Genomic DNA, 21236 nt, shown 5'->3' with positions numbered 1-21236 from the left:
AACTCATCTTGCACGTTTCTCAGTGCTGTTGATATTAACCGGGAAAAGCGAATCTGTAGGTAGCTCTTATGAGCCCGGTGGGTCTTCAGTTTCACCACCATGCTTCTATGGGAAGAGAAATACCGAAAGCAACCAATAACTGTTTCCTTAAAACAGCGAACTGGATGTTATCGATAGCAGCTATCGGGCTCGCAGCCTGGACCTGTGGTCACACGGGTTTCCCCCGCGGTGAACGAGGGGTGTCCCAAAGCTGCCGTGAAACCCAAGGGGCATCTTCGCGGCCCGGGGGAGCTCCGAGCTTGCAGCCTGCCTGCGGGGATCGTTAGGGGTCCTGCAGGCTTACGCCTCTCCTGAGCCTTATCTCCGGCTTAACAGCTCCGGCTCGGAGCGACTGGGGGAGAGCCCGGGCAGGTCGGGGCTGGCTCTCCCCGGGGATGGACGGGGGGTGCAGCGAGGGGCCGGGCGGCGGCGCTCGGGGCCGGCGGTTTCCCGGGCGATGGGTGGGGAGAGGAGGAGGAGGAAGAGGAGGAGGAGGAGGAGGGGTCCCCGCGGCTTTATCTCCCACCCGGCTCCGCCCGCCGCCGGCTGCCTCCCGTCGCCACACCGCTCCGCTCCGCTCCGCTCCGCACGGCCGGGCGCAGCGCCGGGCAGGGCAGCGCCCATGGGCTGCGGCAACTCTACGGCCAGCGGCGCGGGCGGGCGAGGTAGGGCGGCGGCGGCGGGGCCGGGTGAGCGGCGATGTGAGCATCCCCTTGGGCAGCCCTGCCGGGGTGGGGGGGGGGCTGCGGGTCCCGGGAGGGGGGCTACGGGTCCGGGAGGGCTGCATCCCTCCCGGTTTGGGAGGGGATGCCCGTCTGAGTCGCGGGAATCGCTGTCCGCGCTCTTGCAAGAGCATCTGCCTTTCCCGGGGCTGATCCGCTTGCCCGGGGGAGAGAGGGGTGATGTGGCCCGTCGGGGAGCACCGGAGGCTTGCTGGTGCCCGGGGTGTCGTGAGGGTCACCGCCTCCAGCGGCAGCCGTCGTAGGCACGGCGAGCCCAGGCCAGGAGCTGGACCTAAGGATCCCGCCGGCGGTGTAAGCTCCATCCTCTTTGCCTCCCTATAAGGCCACGAACGCCACTTCTGAAATGAATTTGTGGGACTTCTTCTCCTCTGCTTGCCGGAGAAGTTGGAGGATATTCCAAGATTGAGGTTTCTTGCATGTTAATGTGTACCGCTGGCGCTGACTGGTGTGTCCGGCTGGCTCCCTTATTTGTTGTTATTTTCAAAAGAGATAAGATCTGGGAAGATGGTGCTGTTCTGCTCTTCCTCCCCCCAGCCCCTGCAAAAAAGGAAAGTATATGGAAATTGATAAGTGGACTTACACCATGTAATTATAAATATGAGCATTTCTCAATCATTTTTCAACCTAACTGCACTTGGCAAACATTGCCATCTGTTTCAGTACCTGTATTAAGTCTTTCAGATGTACTTGTTAGCTTCATAACCTCTCGAAAATACACAGCAAAATAGTGGCCGGACCAGTTAGAACTACTGGGTCTCCATCTCTCACCATTTTGACTTTATCCAGAGCTTCGGTGGTGCCTCGGGTGGTGCTAGTCCTGGTTTGAAGAACTGGGCATATCTTTGAGTGTGAATGATGATGCCTTCTCCACGTTGTATGTATGTGTCTATGTTTGTGTGGTGTGTTGCTGGTTTACCCACTAAACCCTGCACTTCACACTCATTTTATCGCTGCTGCCATTATTGCTTACTTGATTCCTGTTAAATGATTACAAATTAGGTTTCAGGTATCATGTGTATCTATCAGAGGCCTCTCATCCATAAAGAATACACTCTATGAATTTGCTTGTTGAACTTCCAGCACTCTTATTAGAGCTCTCCTGTTCGCACACATTAATTCTCTCCCATTAGTCGATTCCCGCTTTGCTGTGGTTGGAAGTTGTTGCAGTATATGACCAGTGTGGCTTCATACTGCTGGGGGGATGCTTGTTCACATCCCATTTCTGTTTGCTGGGTAAAAGCACCAGACCAAGTATTAGAGAATTTCAGAGGAAAATTTTGAGTTGATTATTAATCCCTTTGTGGTAGCTTGTCAATTAATGTTGATCTGGCCACTCTGTGGAACTTGTACCAGAACACAAATGGGTAAATTTCAAATAGACTAACTCTGACAGCAGTAGTATTTAGTGAATTTTGTTGAACTAAAAGTTTGTTTGTTTAAGTAAATGTGTTAATTGTTGCATTAAAGGCAGCTATTTTCAACAGTTTTTGGCTTGTATATTCATAAATTGTTTTTACTGAAGGTATGGTCCCTTTGGTAGTTTAACTCACCTGTACTGTTATTCATAATGCATTTGAACTTGCATTTTGTGGCAACCTTTTGCATACTGTTTAGAAATGGTCCACAGATCTCCAATGGCTTAGCGGACATGAAAAACAACAATGCCATGTAAAACACATAATTAGTATAATGGAATTATTACTGTTGCACCGATACACCTTTCCAAGGCAAATACAGCTCTGAAAGGTCCAGTTCTCTTCTTACTTTCACCACGGTCACTCAGGAATAGCTCTATGCAGTCTATGGTCTTAAAATAACGAACAACTGGTAATAAAAGTAAGAAGTCGGATGTCTACTATTTATTTTTTCCATTTAGTATTCCTTACAAAGTGTGTCTAATAAAAATAAAATTATTTTATGTAGGGGAAGGAGAAGACGTACCATTTTTAATCAGAATCCTAGAGCTTATAAGGAAAGTGAAACTCAATATTTTACCAAAAGACATGAATACTGTGTAAATACAAATTAATTTTGTGTCTTGCACAGCATGACTACATCTTCAGTGCTAAAGTTATGACTATTCTACAGTCAGTAATGTCAAAGCTAGAGGTACATAACATATAATTAACCTGTAACACTCTCTGTCGTATTATATGACTAAGGATAATATTGTAGCATACTTCACAGAATACATTAAACGTGTTATGCTAGTCCCCATTTTCTTACTCTGGTAAAATTTCTATTGTAGCCTAACTCAATTTTTCCTAAGCAGACGTATATGTAATGATAGCTCAGCTAATGATATTATCTTCTGTTGCATGGCTAGAATGACATCAGAGGAGCTATCAGCCCTATGGTCTGCGAGATCTAAACTAATAGACATGATCTAGAATAACATTTCTGTCTGTGATGCAGTACTCCAGAACACCAATATAACTCACAGAGTTTAAATTTTCCTTCCAGAGCATCAGACACTGGCAAAAGGCTCCTCAGCTGAGAAATGGCAACTTCTGTTATCCGAGTAAACTGATGTATACACATCCTTCTTAAATCACCTAGCTATTTTACCTGTTAACTATGGATTATATTTATTTTTTGAATTTCCCATTATCCATAGGAAGTTTTATTACCAAATTGCTATTTTTTGTGATTTTTTGTTATCTTGCTTTACATATACTTCTTTCATGTTATTTCTTGGTGTTTTAGAAGCTCCAAAATAGCTCTTCTTTTTTGGTCTTTTAAAAATATGCCCTTAAACGTTAATTTACTTTTTTTCTGAGTTAAGGCATTTCCCTTCATTCTAGTATTGCTTCAGTAACAATTTTTAACTGCCTCCTCCTTTCTGTATCAATTGTAGTAGCAATGACAGAACCTTAAATTATGGTACTCAGTGGAGGCTGGCAGTCTAGCCTTAATTTAAATATACAGAGAAGCTGTTAGTCTGTGGAGAGCTTCAAATACAGTTATGAGGAAGGAGAACTTTCACACCAAGTTTAAACAGATTTTTTTAACTTCAAGTTTGGTGGAATGCCCAGGAAACCATCCTGCCATTCTATTTAAAATCTAAATAATTTTTAAAATTAATGTTTGATCAGGTCAAGTCTATGTGCAGAACTCCACCTGATGAATTGAAGAAGTAATCAATTTGAAGTAAATTGATATAATTTTGTCCTTGGTTACACTGGGATATAAATAGAATAAATTCATTGATGTTAGGACTTGGTTCCATGTTGCTGTCTTTTCGAGCAAATCAGAAATAGAAAACTCATTCATAATCTTAGCTCTTGCATGCATGTATGTGTAATTTTGAGGTTTCTATCTGCTTTTTTTGTAACAATTTGAAGTATATGCAATATTGTAGGAAAATAAAATGTTTCATAATCTGCTCTAAAGTCAGATACTGGCACTTTTTGTATCCATGTTTTTATTCATGTAAGTGGTTGCCTCTCATCCTTTTTATGTTTTTCTGAAGTTTTTGTCTTCCACATTCATTCATGATGCATTTCTCAGCACAGAGGAATATCGTCTGTGGCTACCAATTTCTTTCAACCATCTTTTACATTTGTCCTGCATTTACTGAAATCCTGCAGGGACACCAGTTACAAGCTGCTGTTGTTTTGAAAGTGCAAAACCCCCTCTCAGTGAATGGAAGATACTTTGGGATACATTCTTGTCCTTCTTCATTTGTGACTGTTGCAATGCCATGGCGTTTTTTTGAGGGATCACAGCTCCACTGCTCTAGACAGAATATTTTTTCTTCTGTAATCACTTGGGCTCAGAGCAATGTATGGCTGAATGGGTCTCGTTTATTCCGCAGGCTGTATTCTTCCTTCTCCTCCTGCAGCTCTAAAATGCCAAGATGCACCCATGGTCCTACTATGTAGATGGTGTGAGCAGAGGGGTCATTCAGGACAATTCAGTAATGCCTATTTTTTGTGGATGCAGCTTCCTGGCTACCCCTCTGTCTGTTGCTGAGGTTAGGCAGCGTTTGGAAAACAAAACCAACATGAGCCTATCGAGGTTTGTAGGGTCAGGTGCTGCCTTTTTTTAGGCCAAGCTGATATAGTGGGAAAAAATGGACAAGCTTTGAAATATGTGAGGCTTTTCTCAAGTCATATATCTAAACCATCATGGCTATGAGAGCACTAAGCCTTGCTGCTGTGGAACAGCTATGCACTGTTTGTGAATCAGTAGTAAACAAGATTCTTTGGCTGAACTTCTGGCAGGAGAAACTTGAGAAGCTATAAAATGATGTGTCGCTCACTAAACATGGAAGAGTTAGAGAAATATGTCAGTGAAGTAACAGGGGTGAGGGTGAATGGATTGGACTTTAAAAACAAACATGTCTGTACAAACTGAGATGTTATTAGGTTCCTTGTGAAATAAAATCTAGGTATAAGGAGTGTTCAGGCTCCCTAATGAAGAAAACCTTACGAGTTTTTACATAGAGATACTTATGGGCCACCTAACTGAAGTGATGTTCATTTGCAAGCTCAGAAGTCTTCCAGGAAGAAAACTGCTTTGTAAACTGGAAATACTTTCAGATCTATATTCAGGTACTTTAGTGGTACTCAAGTGAATTTGGACCAAACTCTTGTTTCACTTTTACTAGTGAAAATGAGAAATAATACCACTGAAATCAACGGAATCCCATCAATGCAAGTGAGGATAACCTGGTTCTTTGTGCTTATAAAAACAATAGAAAGCAAACTATGTGTTTGTTTATTATATGTATTTATTTATTATAAATAGTAAAAATGATATCTTAAAAAGCGAATTTGTTTTTAACACACTTAGTTCTCAGTGGTTTTGTGTGAGGTGCGTTTCAAAATGCTGCAGTGATTTTTCAGCAGTGGTACCCTCTCTAATATTCAAAGGAAACAAGTGCTGCCAGGTGTGAATGCTAGTGGCACATCTCTGTTCTCAAACACAGGTTCATAGCTGTATAGCTCTACGCAAAGCCCAAGTTGATGGGTCTGAGAGACAGCTCCTGTCCCCAGAGCGCGAATATATGTGTACCGTAATGCACTGAAGACGGGTATGGCATTGAAGTGTGCCTGGCGATTGACTGGAACTTGAGCATCTCCACCGGGAAATGTAGCGGTACTGTAGGTACCCAGTTCTCACTCAGCTAAGGTTTCGGTTTGTGTATTAAACACTTTTTACCTTTGGTATACTTCCTGCAAGGAAGGCGTTAGTTTTTCAAATGAGGATCCAAAGCGCTGAGACCTCAGCTCAGACTCAGAAAAGGCTTGGCAAAGGCCTCACAAAGGACCATGAACCTTTTTGGAAAAACTGAGTTTGTTTGCAGTGAGCTTAGGTTGAGAAAATGAGAAAGTTGTGGTTCTGGTGCAGAACAGGCACAGCACAGGAATAGTTTCTTCTGGGAAAAAAAAAATCCTTCTAGCTACAGCAATAGAGCTAGGCTTTTCAAAACATATGTTGTCTGAGGTGTTGCTGATGCCTAGTCTCTGTCTAGATGTGCAGGGTGGTGCCCTGTGGTACATAGCTGAGCTGACTCTGGGTGAACCAGCCTTGGTAGCAGAAAACATCTCCTACATCGGCTGAGATTGAGCTTGCATGCAGTGCTGCAATGCCAGCCTTCCACCTGGACACAATTAATTTGGAGGGTTTGTATGTAGTACTGCGTAGACGTGCCTATAAAGCCAAAAAGTCTCAGAAAGCTGCCTGGTAGAATAAAGTTTTAAAGTGAGGACCTGAGCTTATTTTGCATAGAGGTACTTCCTCCAGCTTAATTAAGAGCTTCTGCTGATACATATAACTGTACTGAGGTTTTGCTGACTATGGAAGCAATACCAACAAAATTGTGTACAGTCTTATCCAAGTCTAGTCTACATTGTTGCTGGGAAAAGGAGGGATAGTCAAGTCATAGGAACTGGGAGTGATATTATGTTCAAGAGTTAGCTGTTTTCTGCCATCCCAGCCATCCATTCAGGTAGACAGTGCCGAAAGGCCTTGCAGGACTGTTTCTTCCTCTCTGTGTTTAAAATAAGGATGCAGGAAGCATAGTCTTACACATCAGAGTGAGACGAAAGATATTTGCTATTTATGGGTATTTTTCAGCAGCAAAAATAAAGTTTTTCAAGAATTTAAGTGCTGTGGCTGAAAAAAACCCAACCTACCTCCAAACCCATAATATCTTTTGGATTGACAACTAGTTTCTCCAGAGTGAGCTCGGGTAACCTCTTCCAGCTAAGTACTGAGAGGAAGAGGAAAAGGAGAAGTGAAAGGTTTTCTAATGTCTACCCTAGCGTGTGTAATTAATAGAAGGGGTAATTTGCTGGTTACTCAGCTGAATGATATACCAGCAATAGCAACATGGCATTAATAACTTGGGAGGAACAGGAAAGAGTTTGTACTTGAGTGAACGTTCCTCTCCCAGCAAGAAGCATCTGAGTCACCAAAAAAAAAAATCAATCACTGAGATCAGGCAGCCAGGTGGTAGCTTTTGTCTTTTTTCTTTTTTGTTAAACAGCAAGATGAATTAAGGGGTTGTTGATCTCTTTAGATGTCTGGGGCTTTGGATGGATTGTGTCCCAATGTTTATATTAGTTCTGTGTAGTTGTTTTATAAAACTTTGTTTATCTGGCAGGAAGAGCGGAGCAGCTTTTTACACATGTAGTGCCAAGTCTACAACTGAATCAAACTACAAAATAAACAGGCATTCAGGAGTAACTCCTTGGTTAGTTGTGGCAACTTGTAGCAGACGAAACCACCAGAGGACTGAGCAAAGTGAAGTATATAAAATTCAGAAAGATGAATTTTATCCTATGTTGCTCTCATCCTGAGTGACTGCACCTGAGCACTGGTCCACAGCAGCATCATTTTCACCCACTGAGAATCTGGCCCAGATCTAAGCATAACAGACTTAAAGGATAATATAGATAATCATTAAGGGTAAACTAGACAATCATGAGAAACCTGTTCTCTGACAATAGAAAATTCCTGTCACTATTTCTGCGTTGTTTAGGACAAAAAGGCAGAAAAATGCTTACTGTACTATCAGTTGGTTTAGGGGATTATGCCATTATCTTGTAAACATGCACTTTTTTTTTTTTATTCTAGGTGCTACAGGGACTACTAAAGATGTGTAAGTACTTACTTTACTCTTTCAAATATGTAACCCTGGACTTATCTTCAGTCTTACAAGCCTTATACTAGATTTAGTCATACATGATTCATCTAGCTCCTAACATATAATCAACACCACCAGCTGTTTATTGTCTTTAGTGACAGCTTCCATCTCCACAAAAAAACTTCATGTCTTGTTTACTTTTCTACAGATTCCTTGCCTTATTATTTCTCTAACAGAAATGTCTTTTCTTTGCTTCTCTTGAGAGAGTTGTCTGCCAGAGGTGGTCATGTTACTTCAGACTACTCTTCCCCATCACGTACCAGTACACCTTTTTCCAAAGGCCATGACCACATAAATTTCCACCAAGCCCTGTGAGAGATTTAAAGAGACACTTAGGCAAATTTCCCCTCTTTGCAGGAGACACCGTAACCCATCCAGACTTCCTTTTCAAAGTACCCACCTTCTCTAGATGTTCTCTGCACTGAAGATAGTATCTATATGCTCCTCTTTCTCTCCTTTATCTTTGACACTGTGTAGCAGAGGGCAGCCCTACCCATCCTGTTTTTCTCTAAATGTGGAAGGTCTGAACCTCTATTGTCCTGTTGCCTCTTGCCAACTTCTGGTTTTCAGAAAAGCAGCAGCAGAAGATCAGCTTTTCTCAGCCCATTTTTCATTTGCTGATTCAGAAATGTGCAGGAACAGCTTTATTTAGCCATAAATTTGTTTTCCTGTCAAAGGAAATATTAAAGAAGTCCTCCCGAGGTCTTGCCTTCTTCTATTTCATATAATTGGTATTTGCCACTAGAGTTTGAGACTGAGGGACCTGGGAAAGATTTTCATGTTATGCAGTAGGAACATTCTTCAGTTTTATTTACTTCATTTAGAATAACTACTCTAATTAGAAGGAGGAATCCTGGGGTAGAAATGAGGGCTGTCAAGGCAGATAAACAAGTGGAGAGAAGAGCTTAACAACAGGCTTGTCCCTGCTATTACAGAGCATGGCTGAGTTCTAACAACAGGTCTCACTTGGCAGATGAACACTTGTCACAGATACTCTTGAGATCTGTGTTACCCGTGTAGTCTGTTTTCTGGGTTTGCAGTGTCAGACAATAAAAAAATTACAGAAGGCAAGCTTATGAGGAGCCTCTTCTTGATACAGTCTGCAGCATTCATGCCCTCAGTACTTATATATATACAAACCCACTGTTTTTAATTTATATTAGAGCTTTTTTTTGTTGTTCAATTTAGATAATTTAAGTGACTGACTTAGAACTGCATCTCTGTCTTTGCTCTTTGGTAGTTTTAAATTTCAAATTGCAAGCACTGTTAAATTATTAATTTAGTAGACACGTTTCTGTGCTTAAAGGTATCGGTATATGTAGAACTGCATTTATGTGTGTGTAAGCATTTGTAGGGCCAGGCTTTAGGAGTTGAACTGGGAGCATCCTACTTATTAGTGTTAGATCATCTGTCATGTTTCAAAAAAGTATCAGGATAACTTAGAAAAAACTAATTACTAGTGCAGACTTCAACAAAGTGAAAAGGTCAATCCTGGAACCATTACTCATTGAGGTAAGTATAGTGGAGCCAGCCAAACAACTTGTGTGAGTAATGGTTGAGCCTTCTTGTCAGACATTAGAAACACAGATCTGTTAATGAGGACTGGCAATGATGACCTGAGAAGTCCTAAATCAGTTATCCTAATATTTAACAGCAGATTTTTACGAAGGAAGTAAAATACCAGAAAACCTATTTTAGTTTCATGGAAATGAACAAAGCAGATTTATATTAACAAACATTATTTATCCACACAAGCTTTTATTTTACACCTTTTCACTTTTATCAGCTAAAGATTAAAAAATTATCTTTAAAAACCCCACATTTCTTTTGCTGTCAAATTTCAGTCATATCGATTCTGGTCCAGAAAGGCATTTAGGTGTGTCCTTACTTACAGCATACTTTTTGATATAGAAACAGGTTATTCCAACTCGAGATTTCTCGTTTCTTGACTGCGACTCATTGCCAAGGCACCAGCATCTCCTGGAGTGAGCAGTCGGGTGGAAGGAGGGAGGACCGGATCCCGCTCTGAGCCTTCCCGGGTGACTGCAGGGAAGCTACTTTACCCTCTGGGCATTGAGTTTCTCTACCAGTAAGATAGGGAGGATGATATGATCTTCCTATGCAAAGTGCTGTGAGGCTGAGGGCCGTGCGGCAACAAGAAGGACGTATGGTCTGGGAACGTGATCTCGCCCTGTGTACTCCAACCCTCAAATCAACGGTGGATCTGTCGGCCAGCTTCAGCCAATGCTACTGCCCAAATAATAGAGAGAAGTACGTCACAGCTAACTGGAAAACTTAGATATAGGAGGGGTAAAGTATATGTTAGAAAATAATGCAACACCAGTGATACTCAGAATGTGGCAAAGTTCAGAAGAAGATTAGTAACAGTAGGAAGGAGAGGACACAGCAGTTCAAGCCTGTTTCAAAATATTGGGAAGAAATCCATCAAATACAAATGACAGGCCCTTGTTCCCAAGAGAAACTGAGGAGATGTAGTCTGTCACTTGCGCAAAGTTTAGTGAATCATTTCTGGTGGGACTACTGAGCATGGCTAGAAAGAGTCTGTATAATGCTCGGCACGAACAGAGTCATAAAAGCTGAAGTAAGAAAAATGTGGATGGAATGAATTAATGTGAATGCCTGTCAGTTGATATTTAAAATATTATGTGAAAAATGGCAGATTCTTTTACCATCAAATGGACATAGAACTGATGGATGTAAAAGCTGACAGCTGAACCAAGTATATTTTTCAAACTTCGGAGGGTGACAGGAAGCCTCTTGGGATAGACAAATCCTTACCAAAAGAAACATTTATTCTAGCTGAAAATAGAATGCCGTTATGTGGATTTGCTGTTAAATCTGCCTACCGGCTACAGGACTCCACCTACACTACCTGCTGAAAAATGTGCTCTCAGTTCTTCTGCAGTAGATGTCAACAACATCTGAGGGAAGATGCAGCGACACGGCAGCAGAACAGCACAAAGCATACAGGACTGCTAAGTTCCTTTTGCCATCTATTCCCGGTGCAGAAAAACTTATCCTAACTTGCTAGTCCTGGAGGGCTCTGTAAATGGAGATATATAAAGATATTTTTTATGCTAGGTTCTTCCTTCATCCCTGACATAAGAAGAAGCTAGAGACACACAGGAGGTAGAGAGGGAGAGAGACAGCATGTGCTGGACTCCTGTATCCCCATACCCTGTCTGTGAGTCTGGGAGATGTGGCAATGGGACCACTGCCGAAACCAAAGGAGCTTCTTTCCATTCCCATTTCCACGCGGTCGGTCGAGTGTTGCTGTTGTAGCTCTGCTCCCCGGAGCCACCCGTGTTCACCCAGTGTGGGCACAGGAGCAGCACCTGCTGCAGTGCCTTAGCTGGCACCTGGACATTTGAACATCTGAAATTAGTGGGCACCTTTCACAATGGGGCCTTAAGCTACAGTGTGTGAAGGCAAGAGGTGTGTGAATATGCGTAGCGCATCAACTGGAGCAATGCTCCTTCCCATGCTGCTTAGAAAGGAGTCCCCGGAAAGGGATGGAAAATGGCTTCTTCCTTAAGTGCCATCACCAGAATTTTTTCTTTCTTATCCCTCTCACGCTTCCATATTCCTTCTGTCTCTGCTCACCTCCTCTTTCCTAGCAGGACTACAACAGATTGCACCCAGTCATCACCCAGCCCAAGAGCTGGGGCCTGTACAATCCCAGATTATATCTGCTGTTGCACATTTAAGGGAAAAGGTATTGCAAAATTAGACTTTGATTTGTAGATATTCAGAGGAAAGGAAGAAAGCAAAATGTTTAGAAAAAACCTAGACTGCTTAATCATACACCGGGATAATTTGTTTTGGTGAGAGGATGACAGTAATGGTCCAATGATGCCCCATTACAAAACATTTCTAGAACAGAAGAAAATAGCCCTGTTGCCTAGTAGAGTCTTTTTTTTTTTAAACATTGACATTAATTCCTGTTGGACAATATTGATTATTATTCTTACAACTTCATTTTAGAGGCTTTGAGCTGTGCATGAAGTTGCCAGTGCTTTTAAAGGATTCTTTTCTCTGGATAATTGTTAATCTGGATTATAGAAAATGTTTCCAGTTGTATGAGAAAATCAATCCTGTGACACATTCAGTTGGTTCAACAGAGATGATTGTTTGTGGTCTTTTGGCACCCCAAGTCCCTCTTTTTTTTGCTAAAATACAGGCCTCATTTCTAGCCACTGATATACACAGGCCTTCCACTTTCTTCAGCTGGAATTGGCCCACGCTAGGACAGAGCAGCTTCACAGTCCTCAAGGAAAGTTGTCTCTGCATTTTTCCAGCTGTATGCGTGAGGACTGCAAGGTGGCTTAGGCTACGTGGGGTCAGAGGAGATGGGAAATGCCTTCTGAAATGGCACTAGCTCCTCCAGGGAGGAGTGGCAGGAGGGCCAGAGAATGAGGAGTTTATTGCTTAGTCTCTCTTCAGTGGTAAGACGTAGGCAAAGACAGCGGACGAGGAGGCTCACCCCACTCAGTGCTATGCCCTGCATGAATATCATTTAGGAAAACTGCAGCATACTTAAATTTACCTCAAACTTCTACTATTAAAAGGACCTGTGTGCCCTTATTCACTGTGGTGGCTCAGGAGGGATAGTTGGTAATGTTCTGCCAATTAGAAAGAAGATAAGTGTAAGATAATTTCCGACTTGTAGCAGTATTTTTAAGGCATTTGCTACCCTCCCAGGAGAGTGTTACTGAGGTTTAAGGGGTGTTTTCTTGCACTTAAGGCTGCACCTTGCTACGAGCTCTCTGCACTTCAGGCCAAAATCCCATTGACTTCAGGGGTCAGTAATGGCATACAGCCCTGATGATTAAACAGTAGGCACATCTACCTTTTAGAATAAATAAATGACAGTAAGAAATGTCATATATTATTGTTCAAGATTGTAGTTCGGAAATGCCTTTCAAGGCTATGGTATGCATTTAGCCCTAACGCTGGGTAAAGGCCAGCTCTCAGTTTTATTGCCTGGGGAGCACATCAGAAATTCATGGATCAGCTTCCAATGGGGAGTATCTTCGCATTGCCCCCATAGTCCAGGGAATCGGTCCTTCGATGGGAATATTCAGGTGAGGATATCTGGGTGAACAGCCTGTGCATGAGCGTTTCCACAGCAGAGCCCTCCTTGGGTCGTGGTGTCCCCTTCGCTGTTTGCAGCCTTCCCCGGGCACTGCTGTGGCCGTATCTCATGGCTCCCTGAGGTGCAGGACTCCTTCTCGGGCAGTTATCACAGTTGCCCCCAGCTGTAGGGAAGGAGTGAAGGATGTCTGTGGATTTAACAGCACTCAAATTATCTTGCCTCTATTTTTATTGCTAGGTTGGTAGGTTGGAGACCAAGCTAAGGTGCAGCTGCTGCCCCGATCCATATACAGCCATGCAAGCAGAGCTCAAAGTCCAAATATTTAATCAAAGGTGGGGTGAGTGATTTGCGTGAAGACTGATGCTGGGGCACAGACTGAGACTGCAGCACAGGCACTATACCCTCAGGGAGTAAGAATAAAATTTTTCTCTCTTCCATACTACATTTGCCTTTGCATCGATGCTGATTACCCCCTGCTCCGGTTCAGCTACACCGGACAGTATTTCAGTGGGGGGATTCAAACCTCAGTGACTCCCTATCGATCTACAGACTGACCTATGATTTTACCCTAAAGGTAAAAGAGAAGTAATTGCCCATTTATAAAGGATTAGTAACAGTTATTTGGTTTGCAAACAACTCTGACTTTGGGAATTGCGGTACCTCATTTTATGGAGAGGGTCTGTGACATCTTTTGGCACAGCTGCTGGGAAAGTTTATCTTTCTTCATCCTCATTCCCATGCTAGCATGGACACCCAGTCCCTTCCAGTCCTCTTTTTGTGGAATAGCAGCCCAGACTTCTTCCTGTTATGTGTGGAGCCTTTATGTTCCTGTTATGTGTGGGGACTCACTCAGGAATTTACCTGTTTCAGCTCCCAAATCTACTTTCAGCCATCACTGGTGGGGGTCATCAAAAGTAAGCTTCGTCTATTTTCAATCCTTTTCTTTCTTCTATATATTAGATTGGAAAATTGTCGCTTTTTTTGTGCCTGTGTGAGTACTTTACTGAATTGTGGATGACCTGAATTAAACTGGGATCAGTAATAATTCCCTTCTTCCCTTGCTCCTGAAGCTACCCAGATGGTCATGGAGTATCTGAAAAAACAATCTGCTAATGTGCTTTGTATCTTTTGATGTTACAGAGCAGAAGAATCCGTATCAGATGATGACAAAAGGAGGTAGGTGCTCTACCGGGGCTGGCTTTATTTGCAATAGGCTGCAGCAAATTCTGCCGCCAGATGTACATCCTTCCTTCCCTCCTCCTAAGTCCCACCAGCACCACCAAAGCAGAGAAAAAGAAAAAAAGAAAAGAAGGGAGGAAATCTCACACAGACCCCAGTATTGATGAGTCCCCCCACCCCATTAGTGAGTTGGGGAGGGGGGAACTTCATGGCAAGAAGAGCGCATTATCTCACAGCTGTAGGTGATGGGCTCGATAAGGGCCAGTGACCTCTGCCTTCATACCAGCCCCGCCACAGAAGACGGCATTAGCACTTGTGGGAGATCTCCGCTGGGCTGGGAATCGAAGGAAGGATGACTCTATCATCAAACAAATCACAAATCACCTCAGAGCCCCGGGGGCTGGAGGAGGTATGATTGAGTTGGCACCTAATGGGGCAGAGCAGCGTAATGGGAGTCTCTGCAAGTAGCTCCAGGCACAGCAGAGGCTCTTGGGGACCCAGTTTTTCACCTCCCTGCATCAGTCCCTGCTTTTCATACAGGCCTCGCAGCCAGAAGGCATGCTCTGCAAGGCCATGAAGAGGAGAGGTTTGGCCTATGAAAGTAACCAACGCCCTCATGCTCCTTCCTACTAACAGTTTTCTCCAAGTGTGGCCCTAAGCAGGGGGATGCAGGTCCTATTTATTAACGAGGAGAGGTCAAAGTGCTGTTTAATTGGTGTGTGTTGTTTGAAGTGAGGTGCTTTGGTGGTCGTAGCGTCAAACCTTACTGTCAGATTGGCTCTGTCCTCAGTTGGATATATTCAGTGTTTAGAAGAAGCTGGGCAGTTGGGGTTTATTGTCACAAGACAGTTGGGATTTAATGAAAAATATTAGGAACTTGAGTGAAAAATAGCTCCTTTCACAGGCTTGGGTCCCACTTAAGAGTAGCAGCTAGCCTGAATTTCTTTTTGGCCTGGCACCATATTAGCAAGCACACGGCACTTAATAGGCAGTTTTCCCATAGCCATGGGAGAGGAGGGCTCCTCTGCGGCTGCTCGTGCAGGGGTGCCCTCCTCTCTCACCATCCGTGGTCTTTGTAATGCTGCTGCGTGACGTCAACATTATAGGGAGAAGTGTGACAGTTAAGCTCTGATGTCTCTTTAATTGTTTCTTTAAATCAGGAACTATGGTGGCGTGTATGTTGGCCTGCCGTCGGATGCGGCTGCCATGGTTTCCAGTCAGACGAAAGCTACACCGAAAGGTATTGGAAGGTTGCGTTTTGCATTTCTCCTGCTTCCTCAGTTTAATTTTATCTATTAGGATGTATTTCCTTTAAAAATCAATTATTATTTCAGACAGACTGGCTAGCCTTGGAGCCTCTTAAGGCAGTGGGGCTATTTATAATCGTTAAAGTGATTGTTCCCATTTATTTAAATTTTAACACACTTTTGCAGAAGGATCCTAGAGCAGATGCTGACAATGTGGTACATTGTCTTCTGAACAGCTTCTCCACGCTCTGAGTGCTCTGTGAATTCAAAGAAAACAAAACCCTGTTAGGACTAAGAGGCTGTGATAGATGCACTCGCAGATCCTCAGCGCTATTTTTAGTTTTGAAGGTGTTTACTTGCATTGTGGTGAATTCCAGTAATAACAGTTAGTAAGTGCTTGCTTTCATGTTTATTTCTGTTCTCATATGAAACCCAGTGGAAACTGTTTCTTTTCCATGTGATATTTTCGAACAGTGGGAAAAAGCATTAGCTTTATAGGTACTTAATAGACAAGTCATAAACATACAATTATGAAATCATGTAATATTGTTTAGATTTAATACAACAAAATGCTACTGTCATATACGTACAGCACAGAGTTTAGTCACTGGCTGGTGCTTCCAAAATTCACTTCAAAACAAAAAAAATGAAGAAAAAGAACATTATTAACCAAAATAATAGTAGCTGGTTTTGGAAGAGTAGTACCTTTGTTGCATGTTTTTTTAAAATGGTGTTCTAAATTAGTGATATCACGATGTTTTAACCATCTCTATCTTTTTTTTCTAATTAAGATTAGAAGGAGATAAACACATCAAGATGCAAACAGCTGGAGGTACAGTATGTCTTAATTAAAGTTATATGCTTGGCATGTATTCGTTGAACAGAAACAAGGTGGCAATGCTCCCTGTGCTGCTCTCAGGTAGTCTGGGAATCGCCCAGTTACTTCTCCAGCTGCAGCGTAACTCTTGTAAAGGCTGGGCCAGGGGCCAGTTCTCAGTGGTGCAGATATAATTTAGAAAGTGGGTAAAGTCACCTTCTTGGTGAGAAGCGAGAAGCAAGGAAACTCCGTATTACTCCATTTAGGAATGAATAAAAATCAAATGTCCTTGTATTCACCTTCAACCACACCACAGCTATTCCTGCAGCGGTACTGAGACCTCCCATGAGAGGTGAGGTGCATCAGCAGTGCGTAGACCAGCATCTCTAGAGACAAAGCTTTTCCCAGGAAGGAGTAGTTTGCAGTTAGAAAACATCTTCTCCATTTTGGGGAGGATCTTGAGGACCAAAGTGAGGCACCCACTAAGTAATGTACTGGAGCTTTCCTCTTGCTATGGGAGAATCTGGGGGAGCTTTGTTCTCCACCAGCCAGAATAGGGTAGTGAAGATTTATAGGCTCTATTCCTGACTTAAGAGTTTCAATTAACTAACTAAAATAAAGTCCTTTACGAGTTCATGTCTGAAGAAAAATAAAACAAGCTAAATTTCCATTCAGAATTTGAACTAAATAAACATTGCTAAATTTTGGAAGGGGACTGTTTTGATGTCTAGCCAGTGGGGAGGGGGAAATTATAAAGCTGCCAACAATTGCTGTAGGAAGCAGAACCCTTTCCTAATTTAGGTGAAGAGCCAGAAACAGTTATGGCTGGTCCCAGTGCTGGAGGCAGGCCTAGTAAAGCAGAACAGACATACACTGATTATCTTTAATCACGTGAATGGTTAAAGCTCCATGGACGTTGCTAGGAGCACTGTCATACAGGGAGACCTTCAGTTGGTCATCTAATTTCATTATACTAATTTCAGTAACCCAGCTGAGATGTGTAAGCTAGGAACACTGTCACCCTTGACCTGGGCAAGACTGAAGCACCTTCTTGAGGTTGCAGCTTTGCATCTGTGGTTGATGAACAGAGCCTGGGTTAATTGGGTCTGTGTCTAGGTGCTTTAGTTAAATGCCTGTGGCTGGGTAGAATCAATCACTTGACATTTTTGGCTATTCAGAATAGTTGAAAGTGCACTTTGCTCTCATTGGTGCAAGATCAGGGCTTGGCTGCTGACACGCTAAAAAAGACTTACATAGATAAGCACCTTTAAATCTGCAAAGGGTCCTCTGAGCTCCACGAGTTTATGTGCCTGTGTGTCTGCAGGTCATAGGCTACAAATCTCTCAGCTTCTAACAATGACCTAGTTCTCTGGTTTATGTATAGAGTGTTACTGTATTGCTTTACCAATGTTGTTTTACCAGTCCAGCTGAATCTGTTTGTTCCTTTCTTTTTTTGAACAGTCTTCTACTAAGACCAGTTGCCAGCGCTTTAGAGAGAGCTGTCTTTGTGGTGAAGATTTTTATATTTACGTAGCCTTCCGGAGAGCAAGAGAGATCAGAGCACCAAAAAATCTAAACTGTTGCAAGTTCCAACTACGGGTAAAGCTTAAAGTACAGTGTTGAATGAGTTTCCTATGGCGGTTGCATTATGGAAACCTCCTGCTGTTCTCCAGTGAAAAATGAAATTAATGAACTCATGGTGGATGTTTCTGCACAAGAGCTAACTTTGATGATCTGCAACTTATTTCTCTGTGGCCATGTTGCAGATTTCATCAGCTATCAGCTACGCTTCATATATTTTCTCCAACAATTTTTGATAGATTTTATATAGAGAACCATTACTACTGTCCACTTAATAGTTCCTATGGTAGGTTCCTATAAATTAATTGTTAATTTACTTCAGAGTAATATATTTGACAGGTTTGCATCCTTTTGGTAATATTGCAAATTTTAATATTTTTGCTGTGAAAACTTAAGAATAGGGTGAAATAAGCGTAAGACCATTGGGTTCTTTATAATTACTACTGTCACTTTTATACAGTGAGACAAATATTAGTGTTTAATTTTCACCTTTAAGAAGACATTGCTTAAGTAAATTTATTTAAATAAGAACAATGTACTTCATCGTAATATTTACGTGTCTGTTTTTATTTTCTTCAGCTTTATCTCTTTTATAAAGCATTACATGGAGAAAAATACTAATGAACCAAACTATTATGTTATGTCTTCCATTCTGTGTAATATTATAATGACATTTCCTTGTGTAAGGGTGAAGTGATAGTATTTTCAGAGATAGCGGGACTAAACTCCAGTGCTGCATCCTCCTGAACTGTAGAGGATTTTTGATCACTATTAGAGTTTTGTATCCCTGACTCATCTCTAAGCATCTCCAGGATGGAAAATTATAACAGAATGAGTGTTATTATTACTTCAGCAAATTGTTGTATTAAATAACGGATGGGAGGTTTTAAAATTAATTAAGTTTATAACAACTGTAGGTTTCCCAAAGAACATAAAACAGATTGTACGTTTCCATATGGCTGAACACGTATTTAAATTATTAAAGCCTTTTGCATAATTCTTCAGTCAAACTTATTTTAATAGGACAAAGTATTCCATACACTTAAAAAAAAGCCCAAACCCCCAAAACCCCACCCCACCCCACATTAATGTATCACCGTAGATTAATGACCACTTTTAAGACTAAAAGAGAAAAGCAAAACAGAAAATTTGGACGTGAAGAAGTAAAACACTGTGAACCATGAAATTCCTGCCCATTTCACCAATATCTATTAAGACCAATGAACAACCATTGACTACGATTTCCAGTAACTTGCAGCTCTGGCTGTGGTGGTAGTTTGTTTGGTGTGAGGCCCATAAAAAGAAGTATTTAAAAATATTCCTTGCTTGTCCTCTTTTAAGTATTTGTGACGTTATTTACTGCTATGCTGTAGAAATCTGCTACTTGGGTTACCAATTATTTCAGGCTTCCAGCTCCCAAAGACAAAAACACATCTCATGGTTGACCCCTTCAACCTAGAACCAAGATGAAATAAGCCTGAAGATTAAGAGGTGGTGTTAAAATATCTCAGTATGAATGAATGGCTGTAGATGACATCTGCAGAGTCTTGTTCTTGCAAGCCAAGCTGATGAGAACTCCAATAGCACTGGGTAATAAACATGCAGGTTTGCTTCCCACCTGCTTACCTTACCATAAGGGTATAGTTTCCACATTACATGTTCCACAAATGGTCTAAATGGTTTGCACAGCACAAGTTTATTTAGCACAAAGCAATTAGGCCCATGTCTGACCTGATCATGATTGTCTTTCCCAAAGCAGAAAAAACACCAGGCATCCTAGGATACATCGTAGTTCAGCTAGTGCTCGAAAAGCCAACAATGGATGCCAGTAATCTCCCCAGTTATTTGTCCACTTCTATCCCTCAGCTGCTGGGAAGAATCATCAAAAAGGTGGACAGGGCTAAATTTGAACACCACTTGTTCTGCTACTGAAATCTGAACCCCCATGTGTAGGCTGAGGGAAGAAAGAGGTAATCTTTAACAAAAAGCTCCTAGCAGTTGGTAGTGGGACAGTTGAAAGGGTACTTTTTCTTGTTTTACGTCACTGCTTAATTTTTCCTGTGCAGAGCTGCAGAGAAGTGTGGAGCACTTTGCAGAATTGGCCTCTTAATGATTCATCCTCTGAATGTGTGGGAGGTATGGTGGTTTCTTAATATTTTTGTTCCTCTGCATCTTTTCATCTCAAAAGCTTACTGTTCAACTGACAAATGTTTCAGTATCATGGACTGGAGCCTCTGCAATAGATATACATTCATTTATGCCATGCAGGCCTGTACCCATCAGACTGAAGGGATAGGGCCATGCCCTTGTCTTAGATTTGCAGATTCTTGGCTTTTGTTTTCCCAAAGACCCACAGATCTAGAAACTGTGTGACAGGACACCGTATTCCGTCTTGGCCAAATTCCACTTAGGGAACTGATTTTCTGCTCATCAGAATTCCTCCATGGTGAGCAGCATTTCTTAAGCGTTTGTTAATAAAAGCACAGGACATTTAATGGAGAAATGAGTGTATCTGCTCTTTCAAAACATACAATCTATGGATATTCCTCTTAGGAGCAGGCACACAAAAGAAACCCTATATGCCAGCTGCCAGCTGTGCATTTGATGGCATCCTTGGAGGATATTCAGGCACTCAAATGATGGTTCAATGTAAGAATTGAGAACAGAACACAAGGAGCCATTGAATGGCAGAGTTATTATTAAGGAATATACTTTGGTTTTGTCAAAACATTTGGAATTACCATTTGTAAAGATGAAACATTTAAATGTTGGGGCTGTAATACCATTTCCTTTGCAGTTGTCACTCTTTCTCCAGCCATTGCTGAGGAGCTAGTGAAAATAGTTTAGCAATGACAGTGGATTCAGGCTTTATAATCTCAGACTCTCCGATTTGAGATTCTTTGACAGTCCAGAAATACTGTGCTGGAATTCACATAACTCAGACATTTGAATCTTGAAAAATTCTGGAGTATCAAAGCATAGGGTTGAAACTACAGTTTGTGCTTAGCTGAGAAACAATCCAAATATCTTGTTGGATTACAAATTTTGGTCTGGTGGTACAAACTACTTCACCTCGAAGGCGGCTGCTCCTTTGAATTACACTGATGAGACAGTGCATTTATTTTGCTTTCTTCTTAATGCAGAACCTGGAGCTTAGTTGTAAGGACCCAACTTCTCAGTATCTGGGTATTCCAGATGGAGGTACTCCCCATCTGGTGTGTGCCATCCACATCACAGTGTAGTTCAGAGGATGTGACATAGCTTTAAACCTCTGTTTCACTCAAGGGTTAAGTCTGTCACTAAAAGGGTTGCAGAAGACCTGGTAAAGCCCATTGTAAGCACAGTTAGGACTTTATTC

General features: G+C 42.1%; 1 protein-coding gene across 1 annotated transcript; it reads left to right on the top strand.

Moving 5' to 3' along the window:
• Positions 1 to 558: 558 nt before the first annotated feature.
• Positions 559 to 18875, top strand: C17H12orf75 (chromosome 17 C12orf75 homolog). Its single transcript, XM_030041518.2, has 6 exons — positions 559 to 704; positions 7869 to 7893; positions 14195 to 14230; positions 15394 to 15473; positions 16272 to 16312; positions 17759 to 18875. The coding sequence occupies exons 1-5, from the start codon at positions 662 to 664 to the stop codon at positions 16274 to 16276; spliced, it is 189 nt and encodes a 62-aa protein (XP_029897378.1). The 5' UTR covers positions 559 to 661; the 3' UTR covers positions 16277 to 16312; positions 17759 to 18875.
• The last annotated feature ends 2361 nt before the right edge of the window (positions 18876 to 21236 follow it).

Source organism: Aquila chrysaetos, chromosome 17 (genome assembly GCF_900496995.4).
Source record: "Aquila chrysaetos chrysaetos chromosome 17, bAquChr1.4, whole genome shotgun sequence".
In the NCBI taxonomy this organism is placed as follows: domain Eukaryota; kingdom Metazoa; phylum Chordata; class Aves; order Accipitriformes; family Accipitridae; genus Aquila; species Aquila chrysaetos.
This window is presented reverse-complemented; position numbering and strand designations above follow the sequence as displayed.